The 19,842-nt window shown below is 43.9% G+C and overlaps 1 protein-coding gene across 3 annotated transcripts in view; it reads right to left on the bottom strand.

The window, feature by feature from the left end:
* TNFRSF11A (TNF receptor superfamily member 11a) overlaps positions 1 to 19,842 on the bottom strand; it is a 60,023-nt gene that overhangs the window by 21,718 nt on the left and 18,463 nt on the right. Inside the window, exons 2-7 of one of the 3 annotated variants that reach the window (XM_054244279.2) lie at positions 14,851 to 14,976; positions 13,258 to 13,383; positions 10,291 to 10,434; positions 6,282 to 6,375; positions 4,276 to 4,370; positions 2,540 to 2,653 (exon numbers count right to left, since the gene is read on the bottom strand). In XM_054244279.2, the coding sequence (XP_054100254.2) occupies positions 2,540 to 2,653; positions 4,276 to 4,370; positions 6,282 to 6,375; positions 10,291 to 10,434; positions 13,258 to 13,375 (565 nt within the window). In that variant the 5' untranslated portion in view covers positions 13,376 to 13,383; positions 14,851 to 14,976. The remainder of the gene's footprint in view (positions 1 to 2,539; positions 2,654 to 4,275; positions 4,371 to 6,281; positions 6,376 to 10,290; positions 10,435 to 13,257; positions 13,384 to 14,850; positions 14,977 to 19,842) is intronic. The other 2 variants (XM_035271294.3, XM_078348255.1) reach the window with 2 other exon arrangements.

The following is a 19,842-nucleotide window of genomic DNA, read 5'->3' as shown; positions in this document are numbered from 1 at the left end:
TCCTTGACTATGAGGGACTAACTTAGATATTATAGAAGAACAAAGAAAACATGTCTAGGAGACTGATTTTTCCAGTAAACCAGCTTGAATGTACTATAAAAGAAGGCGAACACAGCAAGCGAGGTGTCAGGCCCACTGAGTTCCAGCATGCCCCAAGACCTTTTCCTGGCTACTACACCTGGCTGCTTCTCAGTAGAAAGAAGAATATGTTCAAAAAGTATATCTCCACTCACTCTTACAGAAGTGATGAAACCTAAAAGGTTTAATCTATGAATTTTAAGAAATTTATGAATTTATATTATGCAAAGATATGATTTCATCCCACTTCTAATGAACATTTTATGTTGTTGTGCTCACTATAAAGACTAAAGTTAGGGTCATGTCCTGTGGCTCACACCTGTAATCCCAGCACTTTGGGAGGCCGAGGCAGGTGGATCACAAGGTCAGGAGTTCAAGACCAGCCTGACCAACATGGTGAAACCCCTTCTCTACTAAAAATACAAAAATTAGCCAGGTGTGGTGGCACATGTCTGTAATTCCAGCTACTCAGGAGGCTGAGGCAGAAGAATCACTTGAACCCGGGAGGCAGAGGTTGCAGTGAGCCAAGATTGTGCCACTGCACCCCAGCCTGAGTGACAAAGCAAGACTGTCTTGACAACAACAACAAAAAATGGTCACCACTCAAACATTGCTCAATGCTTAACACTGGCATCTGCAATCCCCATGTTTTCTCTTTAATTAGTCTTCTGATTGACTAGTGTTCCATTTGGCAATATAATTAATGGTAAGAGAAGTAGCTATATATACAGGGTCTCATCAAGTCCAAGGGTGTGATATGGGAGAACTCATCAAATCACAGCAAGGCAAAGGAGGGTCATATAAATAAGCAAGCCACTGGGCTGGATGCAGTGGCTCATGCATATAATCCCAGCACTTTGAGAGGCAGAAGCCAGTGGATCGTCTGAGGCCAGGAGATCAAGACCAGCCTCGCCAATATGGTGAAACCCCACTTCTACTAAAAATACAAAAATGAGCTGGGCATGGTGGCGAATGTCTGTAATTCCAGCTACTCGGGAGGCTGAGACAGGAGAATCACTTAAACCTGGGAGGCGGAGGCTGTAATGAGCCGAGATTGTGCCACTGCACTCCAGCCTGGGCAATATACCAAGACTCTGTCTAAAAAATAAATAAATAAACGAGTAAGTAAATAGATAAGCGAGCAACCGAAAATGGAAAAGGATGATAAAACAGCAGGTTTTTAATAGTCAAGTCAAAGAGAATGACTTGACTATTAAAGGGTTAAGAGATATTCTTAGGAAATCTAGTGAAGCCTTGAATCCTTTCGTAAAAATTACGCATTCTCAGCTTTGTAGTCTAAAAGTTAAACATGATGTGATGTTCAAAAGCACTAACAAATTTATATGGAAAAACGATTCTCAAGAAACAGGATAAGACTTGACTGTCCATTCTAAGAATAAGCACCTAAATTTTATTCAACATAACCTATTTTCATAATCTGAGGCTTTTTTTTTTTTTGAGATGGAGTCTCTTTCTGTCACCAGGCTGAAGTGCAATGGTGTGATCTTGGCTCACTGCAACCTCCACCTCCCAAGTTCAAGTGATTCTAGTGATTCTCCTGCCTCAGGCTCCCAAGTAACTGGGACTACAAGCACGCACCACCACACCCAGCTAATTTTTGTATTTTCAGAGATTGGGTTTCACCATGTTGGCCAGGATGGTCTCGATCTCTTAACCTCATGATCCTCCAGTCTTGGCCTCCCAAAGAACTGGGATTACAGGTGTGAGCCACCGCACCCGGCCTTTTTTTTTTTTTTTTGAGATGGAGTTTGGCTCTTGTTGCCTAAGCTTGAGTACCACTGGTGAGATCATGGCTCACCACAACCTCTGCCTCCCGGGTTCAAGTGATTTTCCTACCTCAGTCTCTCAAGTGGCTGGGATTACAGGCATATGCCACCATGACTAGCTAATTCTGTATTTTTAGTAGAGATGGGGTTTCACCATGTTGGCCAGGCTGGTCTCGAACTCCTGTCCTCAGGTGATCCACCTGCTTTGGTCTTCCAAACTGCTAGGATTACAGGCATGAGCCACTGCACCTGGCCGAGGTTCTTATTTCAAAGTAACACTCCAGTCAGTCCTATTTAGATGATCCCCCCTACTGATCATCTAAATATTTTATATATACTTTAAATTTGTGCATTAAAAATTGATGTGTTCTAGGACAAATGCAAGCTCCTGTATGCGTGATGCTGTGTGGTCTATGCGGCTTAAACACGGAGCTTACGAATCATCGGTTTCCTGAATGCCAGAATATTCTTGTTCCCTTACACACTGGTGGAATATTAGCTTTAAGTTTTCGGAGTTTGGCTTCTTTTTGCAGAGAATGATAAAACACGTTTTCCTTTAGTTTAAGCAGATCACCACAGGCAGCAAGTGGACAATCTACTCATCTTTTAAAGCATTTTCCTAGAAATGTATCTCTTTTAAGATTAATTTGCAAAACCCACCATAGACACAATACCTGTGAGTGCTTTCCCTTTTTTCCTATAGTAAACGCCAAAGATGATGGCAGCCACTAGGGCCACAGATGTGAAGAGAAGCAGAATTATTAAACCCGGCAAGAAAACCTGGGCTTCTGTATTGGAAGAAAATGAGAAATATGGTATGGCATTAAAGATCCTTTAATTTTATGCAGTTAAAAAAAACACAAAACCCAGTAAATCAAACCTCAGAATCAAGGATGTTGGTCTAGGATGACAGAAGTGAAAGTCCCCACCCCTGACTGCCCTTTGTCTGCGAGCACTCACATTCTGAAGGGTGAAATCCACAATGTCGGCCAGCCCCGTTCAGTCCAGTTTCACTCTATGGGAGGCCAGCCCATGCCATTATGGTATTTCTACCTTAGAACAACTCTAATCATGCTCGCCAAGCCACCCACTCTCATTTTGGCTAACCTCCAGAACCCTTCAGTATCCCCAGATGACTCTGCAAACAAAAGGAGCTTCTTCTATCTCTTTCCTAATAGCCACAGGGTGCCAGGGGTTTCGCAGTAATGAGAACAGAACCACAGCCATCCTGTGAAATATTTCGGTAATTTTCATCCGCGACACCATGTGGACCCAACCGTCTTCTTCAGCCCTCCCTGATTACTTCATTGCTAGAATCCTTGTATTGAAAACTCTTGATTTACTTGACCTGGTTTCCTGGACTCATACTTTTCCTCTCCTTCTCTTTTTTAAAATAACTTATTCCTTCAGTTATTTTTATTTTATTTAATTAATTAATTTATTTTGAGACGGCATTTCGCTCTTGTTACCCAGGCTGGAGTGCAATGGCGCGATCTTGGCTCACCACAACCTCCGCCTCCTGGGTTCAGGCAATTCTCCTGCCTCAGCCTCCTGAGTAGCTGGCATGCACCACCATGCCCAGCTAATTTTTTGTATTTTTAGTAGAGACGAGGTTTCACCATGTTGACCAGGATGGTCTCGATCTCTTGACCTCGTGATCCACCCGTCTTGGCCTCCCAAAGCGCTGGGATTACAGGCTTGAGCCACCCGTGCCCGGCCCCTTCAGTTATTTTTAATGTTATCTGCCAAGTGGTCTTTTAAAAAGTCTGCTCTGATTGTGTAACTCTACATCCAGAATGCTCTAAGGTCTTTCTGTTTCCCCAAATGTCAAGGCTAAACCCCTGATTTCTTTGTCAAAGCCTGTTAACCCAGTTATTCTGTGGCCTATGTTCTCTTTCCTCAACAGAAAGGTCTCCTTGCCACTTAAGCAGTCTCTTCCAATATCTGCACCCACACCTCCACCCTGTCCTGCTTGCCAAGTAACCAGCCTCCACGATCCACTTTATGGCAATCTGAAACTCTACTTAAGATTCATTTAATCTACAATATGTCCCATAGATGATAGCTAGATCCTAACAGTTTTTGGAGGTGACCAAAATCTCCTCATAGACACCCTCACTGTGACCACCATCATCTCACCAAGTCTGAGCATTTTAATTTATGTTTATGGCTCTATTTTTTATGTATATTAATACATTTTTAGCTTTCCCAGATCCAGCATAGGAAATTGTCAAGGAAACAGTATACCTGGAATTAAAATACTGATTAAAATGGGGTATCATGCTGACCATGCACAGGATGAAATACAGGGGGAGATGACCCTCCAGATCCAGGTGCCATCTGGGAGGGAGCTAATCAAGTTGACTACCCCGGGCACATCTATTAACCAACAGGCTCTTTTTAAACATACCATTTGGTGGTTTTCTGGATGGCAGAGAAGAACTGCAAATCACATCGGATTTCTCTGTCCCGTGACGTTCTACTTTCTTTCCAAGGATGGTACAGCTGTGGGGGAAAAGGTAGTTATGTGCTTTGGTTTTATATGCTTGTTTTTTGAAAAAACGAACAAATGTAAGACTCTCCCAGATTGCCAGCTCCTTCAGGAGAGGAATCCATGCCCTCTTGGACGTTTGAGTCCCTAGGGCCTTCCACAGGGTGGAGGACATCACAACGGGGGACAAACAAGCAAACAAAAGCATACGCTGCCCGTGTTCTCTGACAGCTACTCTGAGAGCGTGGTCAGCAAAGGAGCAGAGCAGAGTCTTCAGGAAAGAATATTCTGGCTATGCACAGTGGCTCAGGTCTGTCATCCTAGCACTTCGGGAGGCTGAGGCAACAGGATTGCTTTAGCTCAGGAATTTGAGACTAGCCTGGGCAACATGATGAGACCCTGTCCCTATCAAAAATTTAAAAATTAGCTGGGTGTGGTATACACACCTGTGGTCTCAGCTCTGGGGAGGCAATGGTGGGAGGACTGTTTGAGCCCAGGAAGTTGAGGCTGCAGTGAACCATGTTTGTACCACTGTACTTCAGCCTTGGCAACAGGGCGAGATCATGTCTCAAGAAAAATAAAAAAGAATATTCCAATAGCTTCAACTACACAGCTAAGTGATACACTTTTGCTGATTGCTTTTTTGAAAAACACAGAAAATCCTCTTGAACATAAAATCTGGATAAGTGAATCAGAAAATAAACATTTATTTATGTATTTTAATTTTCATTGTTTAAAAATGTGAGATAGGGTCTTGCTGTGTTGTCCAGGCTGTTCTCAAACTCCTGGACTCAAGCAATCCTCCTGCCTCAGCCTCCTGAGTAGCTGGGATTACAGGCATGTACCACCATGCCCAGCAGAAAATAAGCATTTAATAAGTAATATACAGGAAACTGAAAGAATCATTACATTGATTAAAAGTAATCAGCAAGAGGCATGCGATGAAAGGACCCATGAATTCCACTGTAGATATACTCACATACGTGAGAAATCATACATATATGAGATACTTCATTACAAAATTATGGATTACTGTAAAAGACTGGGAACAACCTAAGTGACTATCAATAAAGAACTTACTAAATAACTCACGGCATACCTCTACAATGAAATGCTACATAGCTGTGAAAAGCCATGAAGATCTAATAACTGGTGAACTGATATAGAGAAAGTTCAGGGTATATATATATATATATATATTTTGGAGACGTTTCGCTCTTGTTGCCTAGGCTGGAGTGCAACAGCATGATCTCGGCTCATTGCAACCTCCATCTCCCGGGTTCAAGCAAATGCTCTGCCTCAGCCTCCCTAGTACCTGGGACTACAGACATGTGGCAATTTTTTGTATTTTTAGTAGAGATGAGGTTTCACCGTGTTAGCCAGGATGATCTCAATTTCCTGACCTCGTGATCTGCCCGCCTCGGCCTCCCAAAGTGCTGAGATTACAGGCGTGAGCCACTGTGCCTGGCCTGCTTCAGAATATATTATATAAGAAAAAAAACACCCAAGATGTTTGCAACATGCAAACATTTATACAAACAGGAGGCTTCTATGTGTACACACACAAATATCTGGATGAATATATCAGTGATGTTGGGAAGTCAGAACAAGTAGGAGTGACCCCTGAATGATAATAAAACAATCTAAATCATTTCAACAAACAAGGTTAGAAAAAGCTCCACCCATAAGTCACGGGTTACCAAATCTAAAAAGTCACACGAAGTTCCTGTCACACATAGGGCTGAAGAATGAGTTTGCCTGGTTTATTTTCCCCATGCTGAATTGACAGACTTTTTCCATTTGAACCTGGCTTCAAGAGGAAGCCTAACCCAACAGAATCTGTCTGTTTTCAACTCAGATGAGACAGTGGAAGTTGAGTTGTTGAAAACCCAACCATCTCTTCTGACTCCTTGGCTGTCACCTACTTGGTCCAGGGTCTGCATTTGTCCGCGGAGGAAAAGGTGTCTGAGAAGTAGCCTGCGAGGCAAGGTTTGCACACCGTGTCCTTGTTGAGCTGCACTGTGAAAAAAAGAAAACCCAGAAAGAACAAACAAAAGCAAACGAGTTCGCTTAGATCATCCAGGAGGAGCCCCTGCGTCTAATTCCTTCAGCTCCCACAGGCTTGGGCCCGCTCAGCAGTTCTGACCCCGGCAGTGAGTTATGGAACCTGGCTCGGTGTCAGGCCACTAACACTGGTATGTGATGGCCAGGCTGGGCTAGCTCTGGTCCTGACCTTCTGTTCTTCAGAGTCACTTTCCTGGTCACCAACACTTTTTTTCCTAGTCTGGGAGCTGGTGTTGACTGCTCCTGTGTCTGCCTCTTGCTTTCCCCCACACACCTGCCAGCTAGCCCAGCCTTTGTCTGCAGGGAAAGGCAGACCCATTACTGCTTTGAAGGGAAACTCATTGTCCTGACCTCTTCTGATGAGCTTAATCTCTTCAGTCCAAGTATTAGAGTGTCGACAAAGTTTTCTCAGTTAAAAAAAGAAGAGGAGGGGGCCCGGTGCAGTGGCTCACGCCTGTAATCCCAGCACTTTGGGAGGCTGAGGCAGGCAGATCACAAGGTCAGGAGATTAACATCCTGGCTAACAGTGAAACCTTGTCTCTACTAAAAATACAAAAAGAATTAGCTGGGCGTGGTGGCATGCGCCTATAGTCCCAGCAACTTGGGAGGCTGAGGCTGAGGCAGGAGAATCACATGAACCCGGGAGGGCAGAGGTTTCGGTGAGCGGAGATTGTGCCATTGCACTCCAGTTTGGGCAACAAGAGTGAAATGCCATCTCAAAAAAAAAAAAAAAAAAAGAAAGAAAAAGAAAAAAAAAAAGGAGGAAAAGCCCTGCAGGTCTCTTTCCCTCAACCAAGGGTTGGTATCAAACACTTTCTGTAAAGGGTCATAGAGCAAGTATCTTAGGCTTTGCAGGCCTATGGTCTCTGCTGCAGCTACAGCATGAAAGCAGTCCAACAATACATTAAAAACAATAGATGAGGGTGTGTTTCAATAAAACTTTACTGATAAACACAGTGGTGCAATGGATGTTGGACCCCCTTCCTTAATCGACAGTGTTGAAAGCAGGAGCTGATCCTGGTTAATAAACTGACTTGACTCTCATATTCCTCATGAACTACACTGTCAAAATCAATATGTCAGGTTTGCTATGCCTGTTACCTCTACTGCAATCCACACATGGTGACCCTTTGGTAAGTCCCATGAAGAGCACTGGTTGCTATGTGATATCATCATCAGGCAACTGGCTGGTGCCCAAACCACAAATTACTCCTAAAATTAGTAGCACTTCTGTGATTTACTTTCATGAATAAAACACTAACATAAGGAATTAAATTTTCTTTGTCCAAAGTCAAGTAGGAAGTATGTTCTTGATTTCTGTAATTTGGCTAGCTAAGTAGAGTATCTGCTCTTTCATCTGGCAATTTGATTTGTCTTAAATCTTTATTAAGAAGAGCCCAGTTAACATCTAATAATTCACATTAATTTGAACAGCTTTGTAAAAGATAATCACAATCTAGAGTTGTAAGAAGCCCTCAAAATCAAAGCGGGGCGGCTAACAGGCATACAAAGGGTTAAGGGCGTTAATTTCCATAGCTTGACTTCCTTGGGACTCTTAGTAACACTGATCTGCCAGAAACTTCCTGCAGTCTCCTTTCCTTGCTCCCTTTCATAATCACACTTTTCTCATTTTACAAAAGATATACTTCATACCCACCCCAAATGCTGCTATGCTACCAAATCTCTGAGATGCTGAACAAAGTGACCAACAGAGATGCTGGTGACGGCACAGCTCCCACCTTTCGCTCTCTATTAAGGGCAAAAGCAGGACAACAGAAATGGGGCAGCTGGGATCAGGCTGAGTGGTACTGAATTCACATATACCTCAGGGTGGGGCAGGAGTGAAATTTCCATTCATCTACCCCTTCCCCTCTACCCTCTGCCTATTTTGCCTGAAAATGAACCCATTTTTAAAGGTGCAAGGCAGAGAGAATGTCTATCAGAACCCCTGTTGTGACATGCTGGTGAAAACCTGGAGGAAAGCCTCCAGGCCTCTTTTATTTTAGAATCAGAATTCAGAGGGAGTTGGCTGTGATAGGGAGATCTATGTTAACGATTAAAAATATCAAGTCAGACTTTTTCTAAGAGAAAGCACATCTGTTTTAGTCAATGCATTTGATAATAAAGATCGACTGTCTCAGACTCTGTGATAGACATTTTCCTTGATATGAATTGAAATGAATATTTTAATTCTCCCAACCCTGTCCACGATTTTGGGTTAAAACCAGGTACTTTGAAGGGAATGATTAACAGGTATAAATAATCATTTGCTAAGTCTTGGAAAAAACTGCTTTTGTCATACTTCTTAGCAGTCAGAAAAGCAAATGACTCTAAGAAACACTTTTTCAAGTCAAAAAGATTTCTATTTCCTTACTTTCAACAAAATCAAAGGACACAATTGAATTCTCAACTGATAGATTATTAAAAATAACTTCTGATATCACATCAGTAGGTGAGCTTGGACACATAAATCCGAAGGTACTGAAAAAAACTGAGGACATACCTGCAACAAAAGTATTTCTTTAGCCATTCAGTTATCTATGTGAACAAACTTCTCAGCACTTATATATATATAAACAGAAAGTGGAAACAGACTTGATGTTGAATGCTGGTGCATGTGAGCAATAAGTAATATTCAACCATAAATATATGGATTGGAAAAAAATCCCACTCATTATGGAGGTCAGAAGTTTTTACTTTTATGATTATAATATAGAAAAATAGGATATATTCATTTTTGACCAATTGTGTGATAATAAATGTAGTGACAACTTGGTCCAGTAGAAATGTTTTTAACCCTGAGTCAAAGTAAATTTTTAAAAACTCGGATTTCAAATACATGCATATTTTTCAATAGGTGCACATTCAAATATGTAAAGGGATCTGAAAAGGTGATTACTAAAACCCCTCCAAGCATAAAAAATACATCAGGATAAAACTCTGCGGGGAAGGTAGAATAGATAGGAAATCAAAGGAGACAAAGGAGCTATGTAAACTGTCCAATAGTTAAATATGATTTGCTCATTTAATAATGAATCATGGTGGGCATCAAATGGCCGTGGTATTTAGAGTCCACTGTTCGTTTTTCAGTGTTGTCCCAGTTATAGTTCCCTGGTAACTAGGACCTTATCAATTCTTTTTTTTTTTTTTTTTTTAAGATGGAGTCTCACTCTGTCACCCAGGCTGGAGTACAGTGTCACAATCTCGGCTCACTGCAACCTCTGCCTCCTGGGTTCAAGCAATTCTCCTGCCTCAACCTCCAGAGTGCTGGGATTACAGGCGTGCACCACTGAGCCTGGCAAATTTTTCTGTGTTTACTAGAGACGGGGTTTCACCATCTTGGCAAGGCTGGTCTTGAACTCCCAACCTGGTGATCCACCCGCCTCAGCCTCCCAAAGTGCTGGGATTATGGGTATGAGCCACCGTACCCGGCCTCAATTCTTTAAACTTGTAATAAAAATTTTTAGATGTCAAGTTAAAAATGTGCTGGGGTGGGAGACGGATGGTTTTTCCGAAATTCTAATGGCTGTACACTTTTTACAAAGTCCAATGACCCCAGCTCTATCCTGTTGGCTCTTAAGTGGGGATCCAAGGTTTCCACAGATGGAGGAGCCCCAGCACCCCACGGCCATGGCCAGAGCACGTGGGCATTTTACCCACAGTCCCTTTGAAGAACCTAAACTGGGAATTCATTCTCAGGTCTTGCCTGGGCCTGCATCTTCTGGAAAATCAGCCCCACCCCCCACCCCCCAGGTTCCTCCAAAGCTGCCTAGCACCCTGGAGTGTTCTTGCTGCTGTGATTAAAACTATCTCAAAGCTGGCTTTGCATGGCTCAGCAAGAGCCGACAGACACACACATCCAACCCGTACACGGGTGCTGGGCGCCCAGGCCTGGCGCACACTCGGTGTTGCGGCGGCAGCACTCGCAGTCCTGGCTCCAGTGGTACCCGACCATGCAGGTGCAGCGCCGGGGGGCCGTGCTGTTGCCGATGTCCACAGCTACCAGGGCCTTGCCTGCAGGAGACAAGAGACAGGTCAGCGGCCAGGGAGGAGCGGGCAGCCCAGACACACCAACCATGACTGCCATGTCCAACATCCAGCCCAGAGCAGCCCAGACCAGCACTTGGGAATTGATCATTGAATGTTCTGGCAAATAGAAGGGTCATAGAGTTGAGCTTCCTTGTTTTTGGTAAATTCAAATACCATATGGGTAAGACTAATGCGAGTTTGGACTTAAGAAAACAGGGTTTCTGGAAGTTTAGGATTCATCTTAGGATCCTGAGGTGTCCCAGGGTGAAAACGGGTTGTTGTGGAGTGCCATCAGTGAAGGGGCTACAGAGGCAGGCCCGGTGACATGCTTGCAATCAGACTCTCCTCAAGCACCCAGGATAACACTTTTGTCTGACAGACGGCCTTCTTATTCCAAGTCTCCTGGCCCCATCCAGTTTTTCTGGAATGCAGGTACCTGGAAATTGATCTGCTGTAAACCACACACACACACATACATACGCACACATACGCACGCACACACACACACATTTATCGTTATAAACTGCATACACACACAGATATGAATGAAATTATTGATATAGGTGGTCCACATTTTTTTCAGATTTATATTTGTGAATTCACCTACTCGATCAAATTTATTTGTACCCCAAAATCAATCCCCTTGGTACTTCTGCAGTCCTTCGGGGACAGAACCGTGTACATTTTGAGTTGCCCCACACCCAGGTTTCTGACTGAGGTACGGCCAGCTGATGCTCTGCCTTCTGGTTTCAGCTCACAGAAGGTAAACAAGCTTTTTGTTGGTGATTTCCCTGCTTACAACAGCCCCCAACTGTCATGCCGAAGAGCTGTCTAGTGTTCTAAGTGCATGAGGGTTGTAATGTGCCTTACAGAGAAAATAAATGTTAGAGAAGTTTCGCTCAGGTATGAATTGCAGTGCAGTTGGCCATGAGTGCAATGTTAATGAATCAGCAACATGTATCAAATAAGATGTCTTTAAACAGAAACACACATAAAACAAGGTTATGTGGCGATCCATCCATGACAATGTGACTGGAGGCTTTCAGGAACCTCACCTGGTAATTCCCTAGGAGTAATGGCTCAGGATTTGCTAATTCAGTGTTTGTGATGACTTTATAGAACTTAGCCACTGTGCATAACCAGAGTCAACTGCACAGAGTATATGACCCCGCCCCGCAACATGATACAAAATGATAACATTATTTAAAACAGACCTTGTACCCTTCTAGGACTCCTTCTCACCTGGATTGTCCAAACAGCCCCTGCACCTTATATTCCTGAATACTTATAGGAATTCCAAGGGGAAAAAAACAAGGGAAAATTCCAAGCAAACAAACCAGAAACCTGCTCTCTCTTGTCTCAAGTTACAGCCAGTGGGGAGGGGACATTTCCTATTTCCAATAGGAACTGGGTTTTTGGACCCAAGCTTAGTGACCCTAAAGAAGCCCCCATTCCCTGCAGTGTCTACTCTTCCAAGGCCCCAGTCAGGTCTGCAACATCAAGACCAATATGCAGACACATGTCCACAGACACAGGCCACTTCTCTGGAAAATTCCAAATACCCCTAGGATCCCATCGAAACGTAAGCCTGGGTGGGTGGTGATGAATAATTTTGACATAATTTAAAATATTGTATGTAATGTGCCAGATTTTTGGCTTTAATCAACTTTGGCATTAGACAGAATGAATCTTTATTTCCAAGAGACTGCAGTGAGTCAAGGTCATTACTAAGCATTGGGAAAGAAAAAAGGCTTGATCAGATGCTTCTGCTCAGTAGTCTCCATGTTACCTTCTCCAGCCAAAATCTGCCAGCTGTCTCCAGCACATTAGAAAAATACAGTGCTTAAAGAAACACGTATGATCTAATTCTGTCCATTAGGGGAAAAAACCCTATACACAAAGGTCAATAAAGCAGTGAGTCTTCTCTAGAATCCAGACTGAGGTCACTAAATAAAATGTTCCTTTAAAAACAATCAGGAATCCTTAGAGAAACATCTGACTGTAGTTTAAGACAGAATTATGTGAGGTAAGCATGTAAGCAGTAGAGTTCTTCGTGATGCCTGGGCTGTATCAAAACCCATCGGGCCACCTCAGAGAAGTGTGACAATCTGAGCACCATTACAACCAGTTACTGCAGGCTGGTACCATGGCTCATGCCTGTAATTCCAGCACTTTGGGAGGCCGAGGCAGGTGGATGGATCACTTGAGGTCAGGAGTTTGAGACCAGCCTGATCAACATGGCAAAACTTCATCTCTACTAAAAATACAAAAATTAGCTGGGCGTGATGGTATGTAGCCTGTAATCCCAGCTACTGGGGAGGATGAGGCAGGAGAACAGCTTAAACCCAGGAGGCAGAGGTTGCAGTGAACCGAGATTGTGTCACTGCACTCCAGCCTGGGTGACAGACAGAACGAGACTCTCTCTCAAAAAAAAAGAAAGAAAGAAAAGATACATAAGGGACAGAAGGATACATTAAATGATACCAAGGGAATGCAGCCAACAAAATCCGGCCTGTGGAATCTCCGCAGGACAAACATCATGGCTTCTTCAACAAATAAGCTCAACAGAAAAAGGAGAGAAGAGAGAGAAAGGAACCTCTGTCTCTTAAGAGATTAAGAGATGTATTTTGCTCCTGATTCCCATGAATAAACTATACTTTAAAAGACATTCCTAGCATTTGACCCAGCAATCCCATTACTGGGTATATATCCAAATGAAACACCATTGGCTGCCTCTAAAAACATTTCTATAAAAAGAGATCTTAGGTTTCTACACTTCTCACTGACTCACTGACATGACGGGCTTACCTGAATCACAAACTTTATGCAGCAAGCACTTATCTTCTTCATTCCAGGTATCCAAGTATTCATCTGGGCCACAGGGCAGACATATACTGTCAGAGTTAGTAGTGCATTTAGAAGACATGTACTTTCCTTAAAAAAATGAAGAGGAAAAATGAAACCATCAAAAAACCTAACAAACACAAAGCAAAACAGCAACAAAAATCGCACCCATCTATGGGACCAATAATCACTGGTGCCCATGATCCAGGAAGCCCCCAAAGACGACATGGCACAGGAGAAGAGGCCACACACACCCTGGGCTCCTCCACTCAGCTGGCTGAACTAACCTCTCCTGGGTCTGCTGAGCCTGTGGTCATAGCAGTCTCTTCATTCTTCTAAGTAAAAAGCCAGCCACCCTCTGCACCCAGTCTGCCAAGGAATAGAATGATGGGCTGGGCATGGTGGCTCACGCCTGTGATCCCAGCACTTTGGGAGGCTGAGGTGCGCAGATCACCTGAGGCCAGGAGTTTGAGAGACCAACCTGGCCAACATGGCGAAACCATGTCTCTACTAAAAATACAAAAAATCAGCTGGGTACGGTGGCATATGCCTATAGTCCCAGCTACTTGGGAGGCTGAGGCAGGAGAATCGCTTGAACCCAGAAGATGGAAGTTGCAGTGAGCCGAGACTGTGCCACTGCACTCCAGCCTGGGCGACAGAGCTAGATGCTGTATCAAAAAAAAAAAAGAAGACATAAAATGATGATTCTAAACTGGGCCCTGCAGAACTCGAAAGATTCCCTGGAACCCACTCAGGAAGTAAGGAGGGTAGGCAAGAGGAACTTCATCACCCATCCCCTCTGCCCTCTTCCTTCCCTCTGGACAGGTAACTTCTTGCTAACTTCTTCTACACAAACTACTGGCTCATGGTTAGCTTCGTTTGACCAAGTGTCACGCCGTGCCCCACTCGCCCCATACACACACTTGAAAAATCACTGGATCTTGGTTCTGCACATCCAAGGAATATTTATAGCTGAAACATCCCAAATATCTTTTTATAAGGTAACCCCCTTCACACCCCCACCCTGAATGAGGAAAGAGTGCGGACCCCTCAGACTGTGGATTTCATTGGGGCTGCGGAAATGCCAGTCACATTTCTGGCAGAACAACTTGGGGTAGGTGGCAGCCAGGCCACCTTCTGCTCCTCAACACGTTTACGGGAAAAAGTACGCCAAGGGTTCAGGCAATTTTTAGCAGCAACAATTCCAGTTTGGTTATTCCCAAGTAAAATTTCTGTGAAAACAATTTTAAATAAGAGCTGCATTTCACATTTTGAGAGCTTGAATCATAAAGGGCTAAAATATTAGTTTTTAAAAACTCCTTGCCTTCTCGAGAAATAGTGTTTTGGAAAATTGTATTTCAGCACAAATTAAGCAACAGCTTTTGAAGTTGTTTTTGGTTTTTAAAAGGATTTTAAAATCCCCTCAAATCTCTCTCTATTGAGAGAAAGATTTTTGTCTTCAGAGTGACAGACATTACCACCTGCCACTACCATAAAGAGTCTATCCAATTTCTTTTTTCATGTGGCAGACAGAAAAAATAACAACGAAAGCCTCACCCACTTTTGAGGGACAATGCAAGGTGGCTCAGAAGCAGGGGTACCTGGTTCACATTTGCTACAGCACCGTCCCAGACGCTCATAATGCCTCTCACTGGTACATGGAGGAGCGATCGGCAGGGCCACCTGCAAAGAACACGGAGGTCAGGCAGAGCGTGCACACAGCTCTTTCTGGATAAAACTGGATAAAACAAAAAGTGAGTCACCAAATTACCTTTTTTTGTGAGACAGAGTCTTGCTCTGTCGCCCAGGCTGGAGTGCAGTGGCATGATCTCGGCTCACTGCAACCTCCAGCTCCCGGGTCAAGTGATTCTCCTGTCTCAGCCTCCTGAGTAGCTGGGATTACAGGTGCCCGCCACCACACCTAGCTAATTTTTGTATTTTTAGTAGAGACAGGTTTCACCATGTTGGCCAGGCTGGTCTCGAACTCCTGATCTCTAGTGATATGCCCACCTTGGCCTCCCAAAGTGCTGGGATTACAGGCCTAAGCCACCGAGACTGATCTGCTTACCTTTCAATGTGTTAATCATGCAGAGAATTTTAAAAAGCAGGAAGAGCAAGGCATTGCAGGGGCTTCCTGGGCTAGGCCCTCCCTACCTGTTCCCTGCAGGAGCTGTTTAAGCTTTCTCAGCCCCTGGTTCCCATTTGGTTCAAAAGGGTATAATTCTAAGACAAAAACCAATTTCTGAATTTGCCCATCTGAGTAAAACAAAAGAAAACAAAGCAGCCCAGGCGCCTACTATCAACCAGAGATTCTTATCAGTTTGCCACAGAAAAACTCTTTTCCTCATCAGCATTCTTGGTGTGAGAAAAAAAATAACAACAGGTAGTCATGTTAGAAACTGAAGAGCCGGGCTTAGCTGAACAGACATCCAGGTATGCATGCCTCACTTGCAATTCATGCAAGTTCTCTCCTGGGTCCTGGAATACAGAGTCACAGACCTTCCCCTCAAGGGGCTTAGAGTGGAATGAAAACATAAACCAGGCTGGGTGCTCCCAGGGAGGCAGATGGGCCCTATCTCAGCAGAAGTAGGAAGGAAGCAGAAGCCGCCCAGGAAGGCTTGCCAAGGGAGGTGGTAAGTGATCAGTCTTCCAGGACACACAGAAACCAGCCAGATCAGGAAACAGAAACTGCAGGTGGAGGTAGCGGGAGGATGTAGGAAGACTTTGGACAAAAGGAACAGTTCAAACAGGGGCAATGAGGCCTGAAGCAACTCTTGGGGGCAATAAGAGACCTTCAGTCCAGCTGGAGCCCAGTGTCACAAAGGCAGTCTGGGGAGGGCTTCATCTGCATGTGAAAGTATTCGGATGGAGGGCGCAGAGATAACTTGGGTTGGAAGAAGCCATGTGTCTTCAAAATACCTCCATTAAAGAAGGCAGGTTTATAAAGCATCAAACCCAGGAAAGCCTAGGCTAGCTGAGTGGGTGTGGGGGCACAAAGCCATCGCGGACCTCTTTGACCTCGCACTGACCAGCAAAAGGCTTATGAGGAGGCTGAGGTCCATGAGAAGGTCCTAGTGTGCTATTGGGGTGATGTATGCCAGGAAGGCTGACTTGGACTTGCTTCCTATGCCCACCTAACACTCCCCATGGACACCAGGTGACACACATCAGATGCTCCCCATGTATTCACTGGGTGACAGAGTCTTAGGACACTGCATGGAGTGCAGCGGAATGAGGAAGAATGGCTTAAAAGAAACCACCACATCTCTCCCTTCTGATGTGTTTTTCTCTGTTTTAGATGCCACCCTTCTGTGTCGCCCTCTGTGTGTAATGTATGTGCACAGAAGAAAGAGGCAAAGTGGTAAAACTGCAAGCAGCCACGCAAACTGGGTCAAAAAGCAGGATTCATCCGAGCCTAAGGACTCGTGAGCACTGCTGCAATGCTGACGACAAGGGCGAACAGGGTAAATATGAGGTGGGACTGTATTTCAGATGACAAAGGGCATTAAATGCTTCTGATCCCCAAAGGGGGCAGCCACAGACTCAGTAAAATGAGCACATACTTTGTGTTAACACACATAGAAAGGTACTTTTTAGGGGAATTTGGTAAATGGAATACCCCTGAAGTAGCTGCTTAGGGACACTGTCAGATGTCACAGCTGTGTCCCGGGCTCCAGGCCCTGCTGCCTGTTGAGTGTATCTGACCTGAGCATGGTAGACAATTCACTCCATGTTTATGGGGATGGCTGTGATTCATTCGACCCACCTAGCCTGTAACCCAGGAGCTTTACACCTCTTCGAGGAAACAAGGAAGTCACTGCTTCCAGAAATGACCAGCTGTCCTGACCTTTATAGATTTTCACAGATATAAAATCCAATTTCTCTCTCCAATGCTTCTATCTCACTATGACTTTTTACCTGAATATACCTTCCCCCCCCAAAAAAACTGAGGTGTAATTCCCGGACTATGAAATTAAACCTTTTAAAGTATACCTACCATTCAGTGGTTTTTAGCACTTTCGCAAGGTTGAGCAACCATCACAGCTATCTAATTCCTGAACATTTTCATCACCCCAAAACGGACACGTCTACTTGACAGAGCTATAGGATTACAGATCTTTTAAGCAGCAACAGAAATTTTGGTGCTGGGAAAATTGCTATGGTAAGGCAGAAAAGCATGCTTTTAATCTCATTTAGGGTCCAGCTTAAGCAGAAACCTACTTTGTTCTCTAGTTGCATGATATACTTTGAAGTATACCACCAAACCTTCAACATGGCAATATACATACAACTTAAAAGGCCGCATACGTACATATATTTAAGGAAATGTGATTTGCGGGTAGGTAAAAGAAATCTGGGAAACCCTTTAGGTTGCTGGTGCATGCTAAAGACAAAGCGTGCTTTTACTGTCCCTTTTCCTCTTGCTTCCTGGCTCTCTGCTTCCAAGGTTCTTTCCCTCCCTTTCCCTCCCTTTCCCTGTAAAGCACACCCTGTGCTGTCTCGTTCTAATCCCGTGCCCCAGTTCCAGCAACGAATGGCCTGGTGACTGTGCACTGCAGCCCAGTGCTTGTAACTGTCAGGAAATCCAGCTTCTGAGACCCCAGCCTGTCTTGCTTTGCCAGGTACCTGAGGAGTGACTGACTTGTTTCTCGATGCTGCAGGCCAGGCTGGCTCTAACCTTGTTCCCAACCCCCAGAGTCTGTCCTGAGTCCCACATTCTTGTCGTCAGTTTCTTATTAGACCGTACTGGATCTGTTTCCATATACCAGTCTCCCTCTACCTGGATGGCCTGTCACATTCATCCTCGAGTGTCATTTTTTTGTGTGCATGAATGAATGGGTGTCCTTCTCCAGTCTGACTTCTCATTTTGCCTACAGGATTCTGGTTCCGATGTCTACTCTTTCACTGCCAACTGCCCTGCTAGCCAGCAGCTGGCAAGAGCCTGAAGGTGGCTCTAGACCCTCTTGCCAGTGGCCCTTCTGGGCTTTGGCCCTTCCCTTCCACCTGCCCAGAACTTCAGTCAGACTCTATCCTCTAAGACCCCATGGTTGCAAACTGGTAGCTATTATTATTGGTAGCAACCGTAGTAAAGCAACAGTCTGATAAAAACCTGTTCCTGCTTAAGTGTTCTTAAGGAATCTCCCAGTGAATGGGGGAATTTGGGCATAAGGCCCCAGATCTTCAGTTAATAGGGTGATTTTGTCAGCCACTTACAGTTGCCTCTCTTTCCCCAACAGGCAGCAAGGAAAAGCCTTTGATGACTGCGTTGAGACGTACAGGCCTTTATTTACTAAGATTTTTCTAGTTTGCCTTTAAGACTATTGATAGAGTCAAAGCTTTTGAATCCCAGTTGTTTTGATGAAGTAAACAAAGCAGAAACACTTTAAAAATGTTTATTTATTGAATAGGGAATGTAATATAGTCCATGATACAAAATTCAAAATGAACAACAACTTCTTTAGAAAACTCTATCCCGCTCTCTTCCAGTCCCTCTTGCCACAGGCAACCTATGTTACCAGCCATTTTGGGGGGTCCAGTCTTCTGAAGATAAAAGGAGAATGAATTTGTGATCTAATTGAGGTGCTGTTCTACATCACAGCTGCCTTGGAGGCTGGCTAGGATCAGGTTGCTCTTGTGTTTAGGGCAATATAATTTGACTTCTTAGAAGTCTTGTTTAGAAAAACAGCCATGTGTCGATAGAGTACAGTTCTTAATCAATAAGCTACAAATATTCTCTTTGGTCCACAGAATCTGTATCAACTAACCTGTTTTCTGACAGAACTCACCTGAGTTCATAAGGAACATCATAGTTTGTTTATAGCAAATATTCTCCGCACATACAAATTCCCCGATGAATTCCTTGCTAAGTCTAAAACAAGGAGTTAAAACAGCAAGATGATTTGACTTCTCTGGCTTCACTTTCTTGTGTCTTTTTGTGTCTTCTACACATTTGTTTCAGGGCATACAGGCTGGTGTTTATCTTAACGGCTGATGGACTCTTCCAGAATAACCATGTCCACAGTCTGTGCAAGGCTTTGGGAGGAAGGGGGGAGATATAATAAATTTGAAATAAAAAAATCCCTTTATAAAACAATGTGGATTTCCTTCCCTAAGCAAAGCCATGTTGAGTCTAATTCTGAAAAACCATAAGCTGAAGAAACATAACATCTCTGCCAGTGGAGCCACAGAGACGAGCGGATCTGTATTTAGAATCCTGCAGGGAAGGTTGACTTAAATATTTATTTTCCATGCTGTTAACCCAATTGTAGTGCAAGTCATTATGGATGCTAAAATTACTTTCTTGCTCTACTGAAAATTCACACTGACATCGAACGAGGCAGAACGAGGCTTGGCCACTCTTGTCAGATCGAGACGTAACCTAGAAGAACAAATGAGGGATTTTCCATAGATTTTGTTTTATAAAATATCATCCGTGACTGTATTTCAGAATTTGGCTATAATTTTGTAAAGCTGGTATCAAATTTCTGAATGTTACAGTAGAGTCGAAAGATGCGGTTTTTGTTAAGAAAGAAACTATTAAATGTGAAA

The sequence above is a fragment of the Callithrix jacchus genome, chromosome 13, assembly GCF_049354715.1.
Source record: "Callithrix jacchus isolate 240 chromosome 13, calJac240_pri, whole genome shotgun sequence".
Classification (NCBI taxonomy): domain Eukaryota; kingdom Metazoa; phylum Chordata; class Mammalia; order Primates; family Cebidae; genus Callithrix; species Callithrix jacchus.
The sequence above is the reverse complement of the archived record's forward strand: the minus strand, read 5'-3'. Positions and strand labels throughout refer to the sequence as shown.